The 20879-nt window shown below is 36.9% G+C and overlaps 1 protein-coding gene across 1 annotated transcript; it reads left to right on the top strand.

Annotated features, from left to right (window-relative positions):
- The first annotated feature begins 127 nt into the window (after nucleotides 1-127).
- LOC126092157 (palmitoyltransferase ZDHHC3) lies at nucleotides 128-18300 on the top strand. Its single transcript, XM_049907626.1, has 5 exons — nucleotides 128-276; nucleotides 401-540; nucleotides 629-758; nucleotides 7144-7302; nucleotides 17625-18300. The coding sequence occupies exons 1-5, from the start codon at nucleotides 158-160 to the stop codon at nucleotides 17884-17886; spliced, it is 810 nt and encodes a 269-aa protein (XP_049763583.1). The 5' UTR covers nucleotides 128-157; the 3' UTR covers nucleotides 17887-18300.
- The last annotated feature ends 2579 nt before the right edge of the window (nucleotides 18301-20879 follow it).

Genomic DNA, 20879 nt, shown 5'->3' with positions numbered 1-20879 from the left:
GAATTGTGTTAAACTATCTGAAACGTTTATTTCTGATTCTATAGCAAGTTTAGATGATGATATAATTCTTATTGAATTGTGCATCTATCTCACGCGCTAAGTCCAAAGATAAACTGTGCGTTAGGGAAGATATGTAGTTGACTGGTGGGGGTGTACGATGACAGTATTTGTTAGAGATCCTTGTGGTATTGTATGTATTTTGATGACATATGTGGCTGTGCTTTATGCAGATTACGTAGTAGTAAGATGGATTATTCTACAGACTATGCAAAACAGGTAGATATTGTTATTCGTTCGCACTCTTGGTTTCGTACGCACGAGAAGCCATGAAACTGACGTTTCAATAAAGTTTTGGTTAATATGTTCACGTTTGTATTTTCTAATAACACGCATGTTTCAGTCTTTGGGGACCATTCCATGTTGTACTCTTCAATACAATTGTTTTTCTGCTTGGGATGGCACATTTGAAAGCAGTTTGTTCGGACCCTGGCGTTGTTCCGTTACCTCAGAACAGAGTCGATTTTTCTGACATTCATTCAGGTATGTTATGCGCATATACGTGAAGTGTAATATTAGTTTATGTAGCTACGACCTTGAACAAATCTGCTGTGATCGCCTGAATGTCCAGGGTCACAGAATTCACTACAGCGAGAGGATTGGACTGTGTGTACAAGATGTGAAACCTACCGACCACCAAGAGCGCATCACTGTCGAATTTGCAAACGTTGTATACGCAGAATGGACCATCATTGTCCATGGTGAGTGTTCTGCATTTTCAACATTGTTTTGTATCATTAATGTGAATTTGTGAACAACTTGGAGATTTGTAGATAGGTAGACGTGCCCCCAAAGTTCAGGTGAAAACTGTTTTGATACGTTGTTGCGATCTTGGCCGTTACTTATTACTGGGTATGTATCGTAATAATTCAGTATATAAAACTTCCAGTGAGAGTTGCGAAGTACTAAATATTGATATTTTTACACAGTATTTTCTCTTCAAATGTTTTGAGAATAAATACTTTATTAAATTATGCATCATTACCTCGTGAAATATTCTCGCTAGAGAACTGTGACAATGCTAGCCGTGTATAGGTGCTTCTTCTATTGCAAAGATATTTTGCTTTAAAACAATTTCTCCTTTTCCCTTAATTATAAATCGACGTGTATCATACTGCCACTGATGGAAATATACACGCCTGTTTAATGTACTTCCAAGATACAAAATGACAGACTTCGTTTTTTGTGTCCCAGCTCTCTCTTTTTATATCTACTTACGTACACTGCAAACCTCAGAGAAATGCGTTGCAAATGTTATCCATTTCTTGTCATTCGCATATGTAGTATGGGGAGAATGATTGCTTGGACACCTATGTATGTTTTGGAACTAGTACAATCTAGCCTTCGCAGTCTCTACAGTAGCAGGCTTTTGTATGTTAAAAGATTCGTCATCCGAAGATTGGCTCGTGAAACTGTTTGTAGCTGTATGTGGAGTAGTTCCTATCCATTGTAAAGCATCTAGCAGTTCAGGTTCCATTTAGTGAGCCTATGTGATCATTCTGCTTAATGTCTACACAAACTGGTATTTGTAAGAATTGACCAATTCCAGGAGTGACTCTTACATCTGACAGGAAGTTTATGCAGATTTCCCTCCCCCCCCCCCTCCTCCCCCCACACTGGTAGCATTTCATTATAGATATGTGCATCATCTTCAAAAAGTCTGAGGTTACTATTATAGTGTACTTCACATTGGAAGGTCTCTCTACAGAGAAGAGAGAGCGATAGGATTGGGCGGCAGGTTGCCTTCCTTATATACTGTGACAAACTTCCGTTGCTGACTCTTTAAGAGATGTTGCTGTAGATGACAATCAGTAAAATTGCAACTCTACTGAAGTATGTGTACATCACAGTTTGGGCGTGACAGTTTTCTCTGTCTGGCGCTAGTCACATCGAGATGTCTGGTGACAGACTGTATCTTATTGGTCATCTAGGCTTACTAGAAGGCGGATGCACAGAACATGTCGAAAGTGGGCCATCTTGTGATGTGAACGGGAACTTTCTGGAATGCCTGCTAATTCGTGTGAAGCATATTAAATTCTGTTTGAGATACATTATTATTGAGCTCATAGCGTATTGTAAGATTCTACAACAGACAAATCTGTTATATTAGATAAATGTTGTTGTTTACTTCTGCCATACGTTATGTAGAAGAGTGTGACATGTTCCGTCTTCCAGCCACTGAGCGTGGTTTTTGTTGGGTACCCTTGGATGTGGGATCCCAACAGTCTGCTTTGACCTGTGAAGTAGTTGCGCTGTGCTGCGATGTGTTGTACAACATCGAGCATCACTGTTTTGGAGTGGAAGTGAAATGTTTTTGTAGAGAGAATGGTGCATGAGGAGGTGGTGTGCTGTAGTAGTTTAATTATGTGGTGCGATGTGTCTGTGAGGTATGTTATTGTACTGTTTAGTGTGCTGCAGTCATAATTATGTGGAGTGTGTAAAATAACATAATGACACAATCGAATATATTCTGCAGATTATTCTGGTCTTGGGTTGAGCTATACAGGTTAACTGGAGACTGGGATAACTTGATCTTATGGTGTGTTTTGTATGGTTTTGTTGGGTTTATTTTTTGGCATTTTCAAGTGTTTTGCAGTGTTGCGTCTTAAATCATCCTTTTTGTTTTTATTATTGAATTTTTAGTTTGTTCCTGCCCAAAATCCCTTATTTCCCACAGTTCTCCCACTGATTTCGTTGGGTTTAGTCAGTGTATTGATTTGCATGGTATTTGTATTTTTGCGCGTGTTATGATTGATGCCTGGGTTGCCATGTTGAATACATGTGGTAATGTCATTGGTCAAAGCAGATTGGTGGTATTGGAATCTCTGTTAATCCCTTTTTGTTAAAGGTATTTACAGAATGTTGTGGCTATGAAAGGAGTTAACTTGGGCACAAATTCTCTTTCGAATATGACTGCAATTCCATTGCATCCTAAATGTTATCCAATTTCAGCAATTTTAGCTGTTTCTCAGTAACACTGACGCTAATATCTGCATCACTCATTTTTGCAGTGTTGGGAGATTTAAACTGTGACAGTAAAAAAATCTGCTTCAGAAAATGAGGGCTTTGTTGCATTTAAGTCTGCCTAAAGTACTTACTAGACAATGGCTTACACAGTTATACTGCCCTAGCCTTGCCCCTGTGACCCAACAGAACATTGATAGAAACCTCTACAATAGTGACCTTTTCTCAATTATATTATCCCTGCCACTGTTGGAAGTATGACACTGGGCTCTTAAGTGAGTCAACTGGCAAGTCTTAAACTCTGAAGCACAGCTAAACATTGACAAAGCAATTAGCCAGCCAATAAAACATGCTGCTGCTACTGTCATTTGTGCTGCAGATGAAACAGTTACCTTCTCTTGGACATCCCCCAACAGAAGCCTGACCTTGCATGTCTAAAGAAGTAGCAGAGGCTAGTAGAGATCACAGTAGTGTGTTCCAATTCCATACCATCACACATCAGTGGACAATTTACTGTAAAAGACTTCAAAAGAAGGGATAGGAGGGGGTTGAAGGAGAATAAAAATTTTAACTGAAAAATGAAGAAAGGTTATTGGGAACAATTAGTCTCCTCTGTGAGGGAACACTTCTCATCCTCTGAGTATGGACTAATCTCTGCCCTATCTGGCTATGGGAATCTCTAACATCTCTGCTAATGGAGAGAGGATGCCTCTGTCCAGCAATTATCATCTAATCTTTGGAATATTTGAATCAAGGTAGATACTGTATTTCTTGGAAAGTATTTGACACAGTACTACATCTATGCTTAATGTCAAAGGTATGGGCATGTGAGGTATCAAACGACATTGAGGATTTTTTGGTAGGGAGAACATAGGAAATTATCTTGGATGGAGAGTCATTCTATTCCATATTGAGTTGGAAAGGGGGGGGGGGAGATTGATACAGCTTGACTAAAATAAGGTATAGGTTAGTAGGATATGCCTTTGAGGCATCAAAGAATTATCAGTTTGATAACGGAGAGAAGTGGGGGTCGGGGTTATGAATGGTGCGAAGGTGGTCTGAAAAATTGTCCACCTTATAGTGAAAATGAGAATTTATTTTTCAAAGACCTTTCATTTTTATTCAGTTTCATTTCCTAACATTTGTGCAACTCATCCATCAATGTTCCAGAGATCTTGTTCCATATGTGTAGTGTTCCTGTGAAAGTGCTGCAAAATACTCATCTACAGCTGCAACTGCTTCTTAGTTGACAGGGGAGGAAGACTTTGTTTTAGGAAGAGATGGAGGTCGAAGGAACCAAATTTGGGGGAAAGGATGGATGTTCCAACACTTCATAGTGAAGATCTCACAATTTTTCCATTGCCGAGACATTTTTGTGGGCAGATCCATTGTCTTAATGGAAGATGACTTCTGCAGTACAACTTTATTTTTGTGAATTTTTGCTTCTACACCTGATGGGTTAGATTTATATTCCCCAGTTTTTGTGACATTAATATTTTACTCACTAGGTTAGAGTTGTCACATTTTTCTTAAATCTACAGAAGAGGAGATTAGGTAACATTGAAGAGTCACAGGATTAATTTGTGAATATGTAATTGGAGTACCTTATGAATCTTTATAGAGTTTACTAAATGCAAATGGAAGTAATGTGCTAGTGCTTCTTTTAATAAGCAATTTCGAAATTTTTTTCAAAGTTGGTCACTTGCGCATGAAACAGTTTTATCTTTGGCTGTAACAGGAATATAATTCCCAAAAAGTTGTTGAGGATTCAGGCTTGTCTCCCTGATGGGTGATGTTCCTGAAACTTATTGTCAACAAGTAAACTTCATTTTGTGAGATTAAAGCGCCAATTTTTTGGGATTATTGAACATAATAGAATGAATTTGTAGCAGTTCATTCCTAGTTTCGAAAAGATCGAAAGAACAAGCAAACTATGAAGAGATTAAATTAAGAAAGGATACACCTTTGTCCGTAACAAGTTTGTAATGATGCTACACATTCTTAAACAAAGAATAAATTCATGAAAGACAAATGCTTGATATTATTTAGAGCAAACAGAAATGACAAGGAACAATCAAAAATCACATTTTTATTCATGGAGATGGTAAAGTGGTTCAGATTACATTAGATTAGATTTACTTTCATTCCAGTTGATCCATAGTGAGGAGTTCCTCCAGGATGTAGAACATGTCAGAAAAACAATACATGACAAATATTTACAACTCAAACAAATAAGCTAATGTACCAGTCCACAGTTCCCAAGTGGAATGATTATATGAAAGAATCATTTTACAAATACTAATGCACTGAATTAAAAATAAAAAGGTTTTTTTATTTATTTATAAGGTAATAAACGTGTAATACATCTACTAAAATATTTACAATAAACACATTATTGCACTGAAATTGTGCAGAAGTTATATTGTACTATATACACGAACAAATCAATTGGTTCTACTGAGAAATTCATCAATGAAGTACGAGTTGGCCACCAATAAATCCTTTAGGCTTCTCTTAAACTGAATTTCATTGATTGTTAAGCTTTTTATGGCTGGTGGTAAGTTATTGAAAATGTGTATTGCTGAATAATGCACACCTTTTTGTACAAGACTAAGTGACTTTAAATCCTTGTGAAGATTATTCTTATTTCTAGTATTGGTTCCATGAACTGAGCTGTTGGTTTGAAAAAGTGATATATTTTAATGACTAATTTCATTAAAGAATAAATATATTGGGAAGCAGTAGTTAGTATCTCTAGTTCCTTAAACAGGCTTCTGCAGGATGTTCTTGAGTTCACACCACATGTAACTCTTACTGCATGTTTTTGTGCCCAGAAAACTTTAGCTTGGTTTGATGAATTACCCGAAGAAATAATCCCATATGACATTATGGAATGAAAGTAAGCATAGTATGCCAGCTTTTTCTTTTTTATATTCCCTATGTCTGACACAATTCGCATTGCAAATAGAGATTTGTTCAGACGCGTCAGCAGTTCTGTAGTGTGCTTTTCCCAGTTGAATTTATTATCTGCTTGTCATCATATGTTAGGCATATACTCGTGGGACACCCCTTACAAGTTCTGAACTGCATGTAGTATGTTTTTCAAAGTTTAGGGACAAGGAATTGGCTAGGAACCAGCGATTAATGTCCACAAATATTTTATTAGCTGATCTTTCTATGACTACATTTGATTTGCTATTTATTGCAATGTTTGTATCATTGGCAAATGAAACAAACTTGGCATCTGGTAATGTTACTGATGAAAGGTCATTGATACACACAAGAAAAAGGGCCCTAAAATGGAACCTTGTGGGACCCCACATGTGATTAGTTCCTAGTTGGATGATGCCTGATAGCTTGATACGTGTCTCTTTCCTAATAACACTCTTTGTTTCCTGCCAGAGATATAAGATTTGAACCATTTTGCAGCATTTCCTGTTACACTATAATATTCTAATTTACTTAAAAGGATATTGTGATTTACACAGTCAAATGCATTTGACAGATCACAAAATCATTCAGAAATATGCTAATATAGCATTGTTGACAAGTTGCTATATGTAAGTAATTAGACAGAATAGTAGAGTTTTATAATATTTTATGTTATGAATTACTAATTTGAGAAGCTTTTATCTTGGTGGACATTAATTTGTAATGATTACAGTTACTACTTTGCAACAGAGAGGCATCTTGCCCAGCAAGCAGCATTTTACCGCTTTGAATTTTTATTCCTATTATCCTACAGTCCCTAATGAATCATGAATCATTGAACCTTAACTTAAATTTTAAGCCAGGTGGTGCTAAGTACTTGGTGTGAACCGTTTGTTGCAATGGAATAGCTTTCAGGTACTTAGAATGAATGTTGGAGGCTGTTAAGTCTTTTATTACTATTGGAAAGAAAATAGGGCAGACATTTTGAGCTTTTATTCAGTGTATTGTGTGTGTGTGTGTGTGTGTGTGTGTGTGTGTGTGTGTGTGTGTGAGAGAGAGAGAGAGAGAGAGAGAGAGAGAGAGAGAGAGAGAGAGAGAGAGAGATATCTTATCAATGAACATAATCTAATCCCACCAAATAGTGTTATGTACACCTCACAGATTTTATTCTGTAACCATTTTTGTCCTCAGGATAAATAATTGTGTTGGAGAGCAAAACCAGAAGTATTTCATCCAGTTCCTGGTTTACGTTGGTGCCCTAGCAGCGTATGCAATTATTCTTGTGATAGTTTCATGGGTAATGGATTGCCCAGAATGCAGTAATGAAGTGACAGTAAAGCAGAGTAGAATGTGAGTGTTGAAACATGATTTACATGAAGTTCATAGTTTCATAGGAAAATTTTAATATAACAATGGAATCATTTAATTCTGAAATTCCTAAATTATTTAAGAGAAATAAATATTCCATGCCACATCTTTAATGTAATGGTAGAATTTCTTTTAGCCATGTGGAACAATTCATTTCCTAAACTGAGAGATTGTAATATTACCTTATTTGAAAAATATTTCTAATTGCAATGATTATCACTTGGAGTTCACCACTTATATTAGTAAATATCTTTTAAGGCATTAAGGGTGGTAGGATGTCGAATGGGTCGATTTGGAGCAGGAGAGGCACCACAGGACATTTTAATTTCCACTGTGTATACTTTTAAAAGTAAATTCATAAAACTTCATCAGCATGACCAGGAAGGATTCAGGAAGTAGCAGCGGAAGTTCAAAAACATAACAAAATAATTTTTTTTACATGTGAAATTTCATCATTTTTTCACTTACTATTGGCAGCATTTGTTGCTACAGGTACTTTTCTTCATAAGTAATAGAGACTGATCGATGAATTTTGCACAGCATACAAACCATACTTACAGGTGTCTGAAACTCTAGAACCTATTTAATTTATGAAAAAATGAATGAGCTGTTGCGTTTTAAACTTTATGTTTAGGAAAAAATCAATTTTTTTAGTTAATTAGCTAAATTTTTACCACAGTTTTTAATAAATTTGGAAAATTCTAGAGTTTAATACACCTGTAAGTATGGTTTGTATGCTGTGCAAAATTCATCAAAGAATCTCTCTTACTTGTGAAGAAAAATGTACCTATAGCAGCAAATGCAGCCAACAGTAAGTGAAAAAATCATGAAATTTCATATCTAAAAAAAAATTATTTTGTTATGTTTTTGCACTTCCACTGGCTACGAGTGTGAATCATGAATCCTTCCTGGTCATGCTGACAAAGTTTTATGAATTTATTTGTAAAAGTGTAGACAGTAGAAAATAAAATGTCCTGTGGTGCCTCTCCTGCTCCAAGTCGGCCCGTTTGACGTCCTACCCCCCTTAATTTAACTAACGTAAAATTAAGAAGTTATAATTAAACAGTGGCCATATGTAGAGTGCAATAAATGTAATATAAAGCATTTAATTTGTCCTTAGTATCCTGTTACACAGAAAAATGTGTATTACATGTGTAATCACATTGCGAAGTACATTTACGTGGTAACCAAATGCTTCTTTTCTCTTTTTTTTAGGTCTCTCTAACTATTAAATGTTCATAAAACTTCTGTAAGTCCATACAAAAATAAATACAAAATGTTGGTTCTAGTACTTTTCAGTAAATTTCCTTCACTTCTGTGGTAGGTCACTTTTTCAGCTGATTGATAAGACTTGATACTTTGGATTTGTAATATACATAAGTAGTTTCTGAATATTTATATTTTTGTGTTTATGGAAACCTTCCTATCACATGCTTCTGTTTGAGGAAGCCAAATGTCCTTGTGGGTAAAATATGACCAGGCTTTCACTGATGTACTGGTATTGACTTACTCATTATATATTGGGCTTAGCAAATATGTGCCCTCTCTTTTCTGAACCGTACTCACAGTACAGAAACTGGCAGGTTAAGCAATACTTCATTCTAGTTTTCTAGTGGATTTTCCCATTGTTTCATTCTAGTTTTATAGTGTATTTTCCCATTGTTTCGACTGATATGACAACCTTTTTGTAAAAAGGGATATACCGCATCTGAAACTCCGTTATTCCACTTTGTTTTTGTTGCATAAATTTTAAATTGACCAAAATGGCTGGATTTGGGGATAAGTTACACATACTGATCTGGTCCCACATTCTTAAATTTTCTTTTCATGACGCCCAAGTCGTGATCAGATGGCAGTTAAGAGAGCCCTTTAATAGGGAAATAATGGCCGATTTTGTCAGATCTGTTACTGTCGGTCAAGAACAGTAACATTCTTATAACCATATTATCGTGATTTTACCTTCTGCATGCATCACTGAACAAGTTGAGTTCTTTCATTTTGTTTTTGAGGGCAAAGGCTTCAGTGTAATGATACAGAATGCACCTTTCATTAAGACCTCTCTTGCCTTGGCCTGCATGATAACAGTGAAACATATCTTCCTCTATTTTTATGTTTATTTTAAAATTAAAAACCCACTTTCCTCAAGGGTTCAGCAGTTATTTGCCAAGTACAGGCTTGGAGACCCCTGGGGGTTCCTGAGCTGCGGGCTTGTGCTTCCAGTCTTGTCACCGTAACCTCTGGACATGCTTCAGCAACCACCATATGGTGTGGCGGTGGAATGTTGTGTGTCTCAGGGAATGGGGTTCTTGGCTTGACAGTGTAGATTGCGAGGATGGTATAAACCTCTATAAAAAGCACTCAACCTCAAGGTGTGCCGTGTGCTGATGACGTGCATGGCTGTTGCAGGGGAACAGTCACTAGCTGACAGCCTCTGAGGAACCTGCCACACCTCAGTTTTATAAGGCTTCCTGAGGCATGGGGGGGCTCTGTTTGAGTGGACCCTTATTTCCATAGCTGCTCATGGGCCCGAAATGGATCCTCTGAAATGTTCATTTCCTTCTCCCAGCTGAAAGGGTAGGTTGCTGGTAGGTACCAACACCTAGTCGAATAAGAGGGCTCCTGTAGCCTGTCATCCTGATTCAGGAGTGAAATCTGAGTTTCAGGTCTAGTAACAGAACACATGCTGACAGTCAGGATGTTTTTAACTGTCAAAAGGAAAGAGGTCCTCTTTGAGAAAGTATAGCCTTTCTGTATTCAGAAGGCATTGCTTTCAGTTTAAAATCTGTTAAGCAGTTGCGTAATGAGAAACTGCTAGTTCCTAACAAGTTTAAGAACCTACAGAATGCACATTGCCTGAGGGAATATACCATCGAAACTGAGCTGCCCACCACCTTGAATTACAGCAAAGGTGCTGTGACGTATAGGGATCTGGTGGACATTCACAGGGAGGACGTGAAAGATGAGTGGGCTCTAGAAGCAATAGTTGACGTTCAAAATATCATGAAGAGAGCGGATGGTGATCTTGTAAAGTCAGACTCCTTTATTCTGACGTTTCATAGCACAAAACTTTCGGGACATGTTTAAGCACGTTTCCTTCACCTAAGTGTGTGGCCTTATGTACCCAACCCAGTGCAGTGTTTCAAATGCCAGTGCTTTGGGCATACTACTATTGGGTGTCGTGGACAAGCTGCTTGTGGCAATTGTGGCAAGGCTGTGCATGAAGTGAAGTGTGTGAATTGCTCTGGAGTTCACCTTATCTGGAGTCAGGACTGCAGTGTGTATCCGGAAGAACGGAAGGTACTAGAGCTTAAAACACCGCTGTTTCCTTTCAAGGGGGGTATGATTTAATACAGTTATGTGCTGCTCCCTAAATTCTTAGTGTTGAATCTTACCAAGTATTTTTTTATGATTGATGGTATCAGAACTTCTGATAAGTCTAGGAATGTGCTCAGGGTATGTTCCTACCTATCTAGGCCAATAGTGTTTCGTACTGAAAAGAAAAGGTTGCTGCTTCAAACACAAAAGGTGTAATGGACATCCACAGCTAAACTTCACATTGAGTAAAAAGAACCACTGCAGCACTATAATAATTAAAAAGCATGATCAGTTTTATAACATTAGTTACATCTTCTGAAGTTCTGAACAGAAAGAAACACAGAAGTAACCCCAGAAAGTGACAATGTTAGATAAAAAGAACATCACATCATTCCCTAAAGTGCTGAATGCAAGTGACATTTTCCCCCAATTCCTATAATTTCCCTCCATTCTAAAAATAATATTACAGACTACGATAAACTAATGTAAAAGTGGGAGGGATGGGGGGGGGGGGGGAATAGCTGGAACTTAAAAAAGAATATGAATAAATAGTACAAATACAACGCAATGAGGGAACACAAGAGAAAACTGGAGGAAAACTGTATCATTGGATCTCACAAATGGCCTACAGGACAGAGAAATGGCTGACTGCATATTAATGAGGAAACAAATGATGGGTCACTAGACAGGTGGTGCATATGTAGAAGAGCCAAGGGCAGACTCCATGTGAGAAAAATGCTAGAAATTGTGTGCATACGAGATTACAAAGTAAAATACTAAGATAGAAAATATAAACTATAAATGGAATACTATTTGATTGCATAAATGATGCAATGTGGGAAACTGTTAAAGTTACATACTCTGAAAAAGCTAAAAGGAGAGGGACCTATAAAATATCAGACTGTAAAGACACAATGTGGGAGACAAAGGAGATGGCAATGCAAAAACTGGTAAACGGATCGGGTTATTATTGAGATAATCAAAACTAGCTAAGATCAATTTATGTGAGTACCATACCAGATGGGATAGACAAACATGTCAACCTCCTTACCAGTACCTCTCTACTAGAAGTACTAGGTGAAAATACGATGTTTAAAAAGGGGTATTTAAATATTCCACTTTGAGTGTCTCAATTAGGTAACCTGGTCAAACCCTGTCATTAATTATGGTGCATATAAGAAAATCGGACTTAATGTACCTTAACACCACCCTGTGATTTGGAGGAGGGAGACGGGCACAAGCATTCATGGGCATTAAAGTGTGTCTTACATACTGATTAGGAAATAATTTACAACATTTTCTAAGTCCCTGAATTCGAAAAAAGATCTGTCACAGAAGTGACTGGCAACATTAGTTTCATTAAAATGTGTTTAAGACAGTCTTCCCCAGTTTTGTAAGATATCAGTTTAGCAAAAATGCTTCTGTATCCAGTTCAGTTACATGATGTTTAGTTTGAGAAATGACATACAAGCACTGTATGAAAAAGAAAGTAATATTAATAAGAATTTGTGTTTCTCACCTGTACTTATTGCAGTTGTTAAGTCAAAACTGTGTATGTATCCAAGCATGTAGACATGTATCCACTACATCTAGGAAGAGGTTTGGATAGGGGACATTACATTAAGTAAACTTTCGGCTGGGTCTGAACATTGTTATTACTGACTATGAATTTGTTTAGTGCAAAAGTATCAGATTTAATTACAATTTCTTTTAATCAGAAAGTAATGAGTTTAATTGATAAAGGTCGTAACTACAATCCTCATAACAATCCTTAACAATAAGAGGCTGATTTGTTGGTTCCCATGCAGTATTTGCCCATGATATTCAATTGTTGACCACAGTTGAATGTAATGAAGTAGTGGTAAACACCAATAAAGTGACTGAGCATCACTTGGCTAAAATGAGTGGGTTTAAGATAATCTCATCTGTTCCTTCTGAAAATCGTATTATCACTAATATTTAAAAAAAAACTAGATGATAGAGGCCCTCATAGTGCACACCAATAAGCCAAAGGGGGCGGTAATTACCTACGAAGAAGACTATGTGGGCAAGGTTTATAAGTTAATTGTGGATAATCGTAGAGAAAAATGAAAGTTTGACCTTGCATTTAAATACCTTGTTTATATTAACCATACCTTTGAAATCTTTGAAATTGTTCCCTAAACAGCAAGAAAGACACACTCTAGTGCCTATGAATTCTCGTACCCACAAATTAAGGAGAGGTTTTAAGAGACACAAGTCTGATTTTCCTATACAACCCATAATTAATGCCAAGGGTGGATCAGGGTACTATTTAAGAAACTCATTGTGGAATATTTAAATATTTTAAGCATACCATTTCACGTAGTAATTCTAGTAGAAAGGAATTGATTAGGAGGTTGTTTGCCCCCATCTGGTACAGTGATAGTCGCGTTTGACATTGAGAATGCATTCTCGAGAATACCCTCTGACCATGTTGTTAGCATTGTTAAGGACAACCTCAAATAGTGCCCTGGGAGGCTAGTAGATTGAACTGATGTTTTACAGCTTCTTGAGTTATCATTTTTAATCATTTTAGGTATGGAGCCAATTTCTCTTTCCAGAAACAAGGGATTGCCGTGTGTTTGCCCTTGTTGTACACATTGGCCAATATATTCTATTCTGAGATACTACATATTTACTGAGTTGACTTTTTTTTTTTCAGAGAAAGTGGTACTGTTGTCATGGTTTGTTGTTTTCCTTTTACATAAAGGACCCATTTCTGAATGTACTTATTTTCTTCACCTCCTTGATGACCTCAGTGAGCATGCAGTTGAACACTGTGCCTAGTACTAATAACAATGTGCTGTGTTTTGACTCCGCAGTCACACTGCAGGATAATTCTTCTACATTTGATATTTATTGGGAGCATGCCGTGGCAGATCTCAGTGATACATGGTTACTCCAGTCACCTTCTCTATTACAGACAGGCTGCTTTTCAGGCTATACTCTTGAGATTGCATAACACTCCACTGTTGGTGAAAGTGTTCAACCGGTAATAACGCGTAATAAAATTTGTAAAATTTTTTAATGCATACTGCCGTGCCTTTGTACAGAATATCAATAGAATCACTCTTAAGAATCTTAAAGGTTCTCTGATCCCACCCTCAGACTGGCAGGAGGGTGTAAGCACAGCAGTTCTATTACGTAATTGTACCACTAAGACAGTTTTAATAGAGTTCCATACTCTGGTAGGATTTCATGTCATGTTGACAAACAGCTTTTGCTCTCAAGATTATCTCGTTATATTTTGTTCCCTGGAATAATCTGAGGAGGTTCAGACATTGTGAAAAAATGAAGGGTGACCCTTCAACAGTAATGATGGCATATACAAGTACAGGGCTATTACAAATGATTGAAGCGATTTCATAAATTCACTGTAGCTGCATTCATTGACATATGGTCAAGACACACTACAGATACGTAGAAAAACTCATAAAGTTTTGTTCGGCTGAAGCCGCACTTCAGGTTTCTGCCGCCAGAACGCTCGAGAGCACAGTGAAACAAAATGGCGACAGGAGCCGAGAAAGCGTATGTCGTGCTTGAAATGCACTCACATCAGTCAGTCATAACAGTGCAACGACACTTCAGGACGAAGTTCAACAAAGATCCACCAACTGCTAACTCCATTCGGCGATGGTATGCGCAGTTTAAAGCTTCTGGATGCCTCTGTAAGGGGAAATCAACGGGTCGGCCTGCAGTGAGCGAAGAAACGGTTGAACGCGTGCGGGCAAGTTTCACGAGTAGCCCGCGGAAGTGGACGAATAAAGCAAGCAGGGAGCTAAATGTACCACAGCCGACGGTTTGGAAAATCTTACGGAAAAGGCTAAAGCAGAAGCCTTACCGTTTACAATTGCTACAAGCCCTGACACCTGATGACAAAGTCAAACGCTTTGAATTTTCGGTGCGGTTGCCACAGCTCATGGAAGAGGATGCGTTCAGTGCGAAACTTGTTTTCACTGATGAAGTGATGGGGTTATGTGAAAGATTCAGTGTTTAAACCTCCTCTACCAAGAAACGTGCCAGAACTGCGAGCTCGCATCAACGATGCTTTCGAACTCATTGATGGGGACATGCTGCGCTGAGTGTGGGAGGAACTTGATTATCGGCTTGATGTCTGCCAAATCACTAAAGGGGCACATATCGAACATTTGTGAATGCCTAAAAAAACTTTGAGTTTTTGTATGTGTGTGCAAAGCATTGTGAAAATATCTCAAATAATAAAGTTATTGTAGAGCTGTGAAATCGCTTCAATCATTTGTAATAACCCTGTATATCAGCCAGAGGGGTACAACATTTGAGGTCAGGTTTAGGGAACATCTGGTTTGAGCTTTAGCTCAACTTTGGGTACCCATTTTTTCTGATATGGGTCAATCTGTTGCCAGAATTTCATCCAACCTTTCAGTGTTGAATAGGGAGTGTAAGGGCAATGTCATTTATGTTCTAGAAAAACTAATTTACCATGCTTTAAAGCAGTCTCCTAGTTATATTCAACACCCATAGTAAATTGATAATCAATCTTAGCTTATTTTGATTATTCCAGTGGATAACACAGTCCATTTGACAGTTTGTGCATTGCCTCCTCCATTGTCTTCTCCCCCCCCCCCTCCCCCCCCCCCCCCTCCCCACCTTTCCCACTGTCTTTGGTCCTTTCTACAGTTTGATATTTTTCAAAGAGTGTTAACATTTAAAATAGTTTCCCACATTATGTCAATTATGCCCGCAAATAGTATGTCTTCCATATTTTCTGTTGTAGTATTTGTCATCGTAATCGTGTGCGCCCCTGATTCCTAGTATTTTTTCACACAATCTGCCCTTGGATCCTCTGCACTTGCACCTGCTGCCTAGTGACCCATCAAATGTTTCTGCATTAGTTTTGTCATCTGTGGTGCTGTCCTGTACTCCACTCTTCAGATCCGATGGTATGGTTTTCTTCAGGTTTTTCCTTTTCTGTGGGCTCTGGCTGTAGGCCCAGTTTCTGTGTTAGTTTATTGTTGACTGTGCCATGATTTTTGGAGTGAAATTGTAGGAATTGGCTGGGAAAAGTTTCATATTAATTGTAGTCCAATATCATGTTGTAATTGCAAGTATTGGTCATTGCCACATTTTGGTTTACTTATCTTCAGCTAATTTTGGCAATGACCTGAATTTTATTTTGATTTTTTTATTAAGTATTGTCAATTCTTGGTATTATTTCTTGGTTTCTAAAAAGTTTCTCTAGAATTTTTAAGGTACACATAGTAGAGAAATAGGTCTAAAATTTGACATCTTCTCCTGGCTTCTTTTTTGTAGCTAATCTGTTATTATGTTTCTGGTTAATTATTAGAATTAAGACACTTTGTTATATCAGGTGCAAATGCAGTGGAAAGCAAATCTTTACGCTTTCTTGGTGGGTCTACTGCCAGATCACATTTGAGCGTTCTCCAGCTGTCCTCTCACTCCTGTTTATCGCAATTCCATTTACTATCTGCTGTTATATAATTCCATACCTGGTTGGTTCTATCCTGTTTATGGTAGCACACAATGTGCTTTTCATATCTGGCAATGATTTGCATGAGTGGAGAAAAAATCCCTGTGGCTCAGATATCACATTAAAGTAGGTGTTTCCCTATAGCTAGGTGAGTGAGTCATTTTTCAAACTGGATCTGCCTCCAGTAGGATTCACATCTAAAAAAGCACTGAAGTTCAAAGCAATCTTTAGTTTTATCAGTTACTTTACACTTATGTATTATTTTGAATCTTTCCTCTCAGTACCACTTCTTTCCACATTGGAGAATCATTTATTGAAATTTTATTCATTTGTTGATGTCGGTCAATAATTATTTACTAATATGTGCATTCACTTTGTCCAGTGTTTCAAATAAAATAGCACAAACCTCTCGTGTTTTGGAAACAATGTGAATTTGCAGGAAAAAAACTCTGGTATAGTCACTGAAATAGCATGAAACACATTTTGTTCTTATACTTTCTTCTTTACAGTAAGCAATGCAGAATCATTATAATGAGAGTGCAATGCATAACTCCAGGTCTCAAAACACTTATTACATAGCAGTGCATGTGCACAGTTTCATCTTGTAGGTGAATGATATCCCTTTGGACCTCTCCATTACTCATTATATGGCTCTAAAGTCTGCCATCAGATCATGTTTTGTATATTCCATAGTATTTTCTCGATGCAACTGCCTTATTAAAATGTAGTGGGTAGAAGGAACTTCTGTCATTGGATAATTTTGATGAAACCTGGTCCCTTTCATTACCTCACACGATCACCACCACTTACAGGTACAGTACACCAGCTTAAATGTTATTGTTAGCAGTGATCAAAAGAGCACAATCTCGTAAAACTTCCTGCTTATCTTTCCCATCATTTGTTTTTGTGCCCCCATACCCCCTCCTTACAAGTTGTTCTTGACCCGGTAGCAGCTCTGCTTGTGTCCTAATAAGGGGGAGCATTGTCTTCTTACTTTTCTTAGATAGAAAGCTGGAATGTCACTTTAATAAATGCGTGAATTTGGAATGGGGCTATGTTGAAGAATAAAGTAGCACTTTTTAGAAAACTTTTCAACTATACCTGTGAGCAGCGTATTGTATGGTATGTTGGACAGTTTTGTGTTGAATTTACATTAAATATTAAATTAATGGAAACTGTTAAATGGAAAATGAAGAATGATTAGTGTTAAGCTGTAGCATATGATACTGCACCAAAAGGATATTTAACCTTCATCTTATTTGTGTTGTACATCTCCCTCTTTGCTGTGACACCTTTTATTTCTTTCATTTAGCAGTAATCATTTCCCACTTTTGTGTAAACCTTAGATGGGTGGTAGATTGACCTGTTATTTTATACTAAATATTTATTTGCTGAAAGTTATGCAAAACCCATTCATTCATTCATTTTGCTGCTGCTGCTGCCTCTTGTCATTGGCACATGTAGTCTTCCATGTTGATTTACTATAATTTGTATTTTCCAGCTTACACTGTGTGATACTTGTGGTGGAAAGTGCCCTGTTTGGAATGTTTGTGTCTGCAATCTTGGTGGATCAGTTTCAAGCGATATTCAGTGATGAGACAGCAGTGGAACAGGTGCAGCAGCAGGGTCCATATAGACCCCATAAACACAAATGGGCACTTCTCACAGAAGTGTGCGGCCGCAGTCATCCTATCTTTTGGCTGCTGCCGTGTGCCAGTGTACCTAAACACTTGGAAGAGCCATTGCTCAACCACACTGTCTGAAATTGTGTGTACTGTGACGTGAAGTGAACTGGATATTTGTTATGTTGCTTTATAATTTAAATTTGCCGGGTGATTGCAGTGATAATCTCGAGCATATTTCATTAACTGGATGAATAATGTTTTAAAAGTGCTATTGTGAGTCATATGGCTGAGAGTATATTAAGATTTTAATTTGTTATTATCATTTGTGATGTGATCCAAATGGTTTTTTAATTTCTTTGTATGCGAAGGAGTCAAGATAATCCTTTTTTATTTATTAATGTTGTTAATAAGTTACATTTATTTATTGTTTTATAGCACATTGTGATATAATGTTGCCTTGATGTGTAACTTGGAACAAGGTAACTAAAAGTTTCCAGGAGAGATGATCGGTTTGTATTAACGTGTCATGAATTCATGAGCTAAAACAGTGAACAGGAATTCTGTTACCTTTAAATAATTAATAATTTATGTCCTGTCTGTCTGTGTGTCTGTGTGTCTGTGTGTCTGTGTGTCTGTGTGTCTGTGTGTCTGTGTGTCTGTGTGTGTGTGTGTGTGTGTGTGTGTGTGTGTGTGTGTGTGTGTGTAAAAGGGGGGGGGGGGGTGAGAGAGGATGAATCAATATGACACATATATTCATGGAACTACTTTAAATTTTCAACTGTCTGCATTGTACACAATATGTATTATGAAAGTTGAAGAAAACGCAATTGTATGTTTGCTGTAACGTTATCTTTTATCTTCTGTTGTAGGTGCAAAATGTTCTCTTTTACTTCTTGATCATCCCATGAAAGTAGCATGAAAATTAAGGAGAAAAGTATTACTCTTGCTTAAGTATGTTGTTTAGTGATTTAAGTGTGACAATAATTCTGTAACACTGCAGGCTATGTTTTTTGTATGATAATGGTACTCCGTTGTTTTATGCAAATCTGAATTGTATTTATTACCTTGCTGCTTTACCAGAGCATGAGAGAATTTTTTTCCAGAAACTATGCATATTTCACAGAGCCATATCTTCTAATAACACAGTTAGTCAGTCTAAATTTATATTGTTGTTGAAAATGACAATTATTTCATCTTCCCCATTATTTTGTTCACTGCTCACTTATTTTATTGGAAGACTGCCATACGTGTTTAATTTTGTACTGATATTCTATAGTCCTAAACAAACAAATAGAATTTTTGGCTTGCCATATTATGTATCTGAATGAGAGATGTAATGAAAAGTACATCCTGTACATTTGTAATGTCTACTTTTTTGTAGTTGACTATTGCACCCTTCAGAGCAAAGATCTTAGTAGGAAAACAGCTATTTTGTGGACTCAACTAAATCATAGTTAAAGGCTTCCGTCATGTTTCAGAATACTGGTCTTAGGGCTTCTATTGTTTCTCTTAACAATAAATCAAGAATTGTATGTTCATCAGCAGCTGAATAAGTGATGTGCTTTCAAACAAATACTTATAAAAAAGATATGAAATTCAATCAAAATGAAAAGTAACGTTCCCCATCCATCTTTTGCTTACTTTTCCATATGATGTGGTAAAACACTTGGGCAGGTTTTACATCTGGTTAGCAATATCATTATCTTTGGTCTTTGTTTGTGAATGAGGGACTTATTACCATATATTTTGGCACCTTAAACCCTGCTCAACCAATCCACCCCCAACCTGCTGCACTTTGTGTCTAGCCTATTTTTTCTGTTTCTCTGTCTTTCTCCTCCTGTCTTAAGTTTTTCTTTTATTGCATTTTATTCATTATAATTTTCACTGCCAAGGCATTTTGTTTTCAGACTTTTCAAGAGAATTCAGTTGTTTGGAAAAAACTTGATTATTCTTTTTTCTGTAAATGTTAAAATTCCATCACTGCAATTTAATGAATCAAATTGTAGTAGTCTCAAAAGTTGTTAATTTATGTACTACCTTTTACAACACTTCTGTATTCATGGTAACTGAAAAGTAAGTCTGTTAATAGTCTATGAAAGGAGATTACTTATTTTCTATGTTATTTATCATGCTTTTTAAATTTTAAATATGTATTAACCTTTGGTTGCGAAAGGTTGAATTTTGTGTGTATGTTTGTGTTTGTTTGTGTGTCTATCGACCTGCCAGCACTTTCGTTAGATATATTAATCTAATGGCCTTGATGAAGAAATGTTAAAAGCTTCTTTATTCCCATTCTGGCCTCTTTATATCATACTGTCTCTAATCACCTTTGTAATCCTTCAGTACACTTCATTGACTCCTACATTCACTTTTCTTTAACACAGTGTGCAGCAGTTTATTCTGTAAAATGTCAAGTGCTTCCTTTGTAGGCCTAAAGTAAAGGGGAAACATACAGTACAACTACTGCGTAAAATGTGTGATATGCAATTTGAACGTAAAAGATTTGATTTATTTTTGTCATTCTTACTCCACAGTTTTCAGATGTGTATTGAATGATGGTATTCTTGTTCCAACACTGTAAAGTTATTAACAATGACATTTATTTAGAACAATCTGTTGTCCAGTTTTGATTGTAGAGCCATTTTTGCGTAGACTTGTAATGACTGTTCACCTGCAAGAACACGGGAAATGGCCAAAAGGGGCCAATAGCTACTATCAGTAATTTTACAGTCTTGTTGCAGCAGTATTGTCATTCAGTACAAAATTTATTGAGCTTATCTATTACATAATTTTGATTAGTTTATTTTCTATAAATCAGTGCTAGTGAATTCACTGCAGTGCTACAGATAGGATTTCCAAAGTGAACATGTGATGACAAAAGTTTTAATCAGTTATACGATTCTATATCTTTAAAGATATTTAGCATTATTAATGGTGACTCACTTTATGCAAGGAACAGCCTCTATAACGAACTTTCTACATAAGTGTAACTGAAAACTTGTTCTCGGTGGATAGTAATGCTTTTCTGTTAAATTAGAGCATATTCTTCATGTCAAAAGCTCCATTGTTATTTAATTTTTTTAGTTTTGATGTTAGAGCAAATTGAATGCATGTGTTAAAGGTTGCATAAT

This window comes from Schistocerca cancellata, chromosome 7 (genome assembly GCF_023864275.1).
Source record: "Schistocerca cancellata isolate TAMUIC-IGC-003103 chromosome 7, iqSchCanc2.1, whole genome shotgun sequence".
NCBI lineage: Eukaryota > Metazoa > Arthropoda > Insecta > Orthoptera > Acrididae > Schistocerca > Schistocerca cancellata.
The sequence above is the reverse complement of the archived record's forward strand: the minus strand, read 5'-3'. Positions and strand labels throughout refer to the sequence as shown.

What these genes read in the sequence shown, in the direction of transcription:
- LOC126092157 (XM_049907626.1), top strand. Translation starts at nt 158, where the DNA reads ATGACAGTATTTGTTAGAGATCCTTGTGGTATTGTATGTATTTTGATG. An exon ending in CTACAGACTATGCAAAACAG is followed by an intron (nt 277 to 400) that starts GTAGATATTGTT and finishes CGCATGTTTCAG; the next exon opens with TCTTTGGGGACCATTCCATG. An exon ending in ATGGACCATCATTGTCCATG is followed by an intron (nt 759 to 7,143) that starts GTGAGTGTTCTG and finishes TTTTGTCCTCAG; the next exon opens with GATAAATAATTGTGTTGGAG.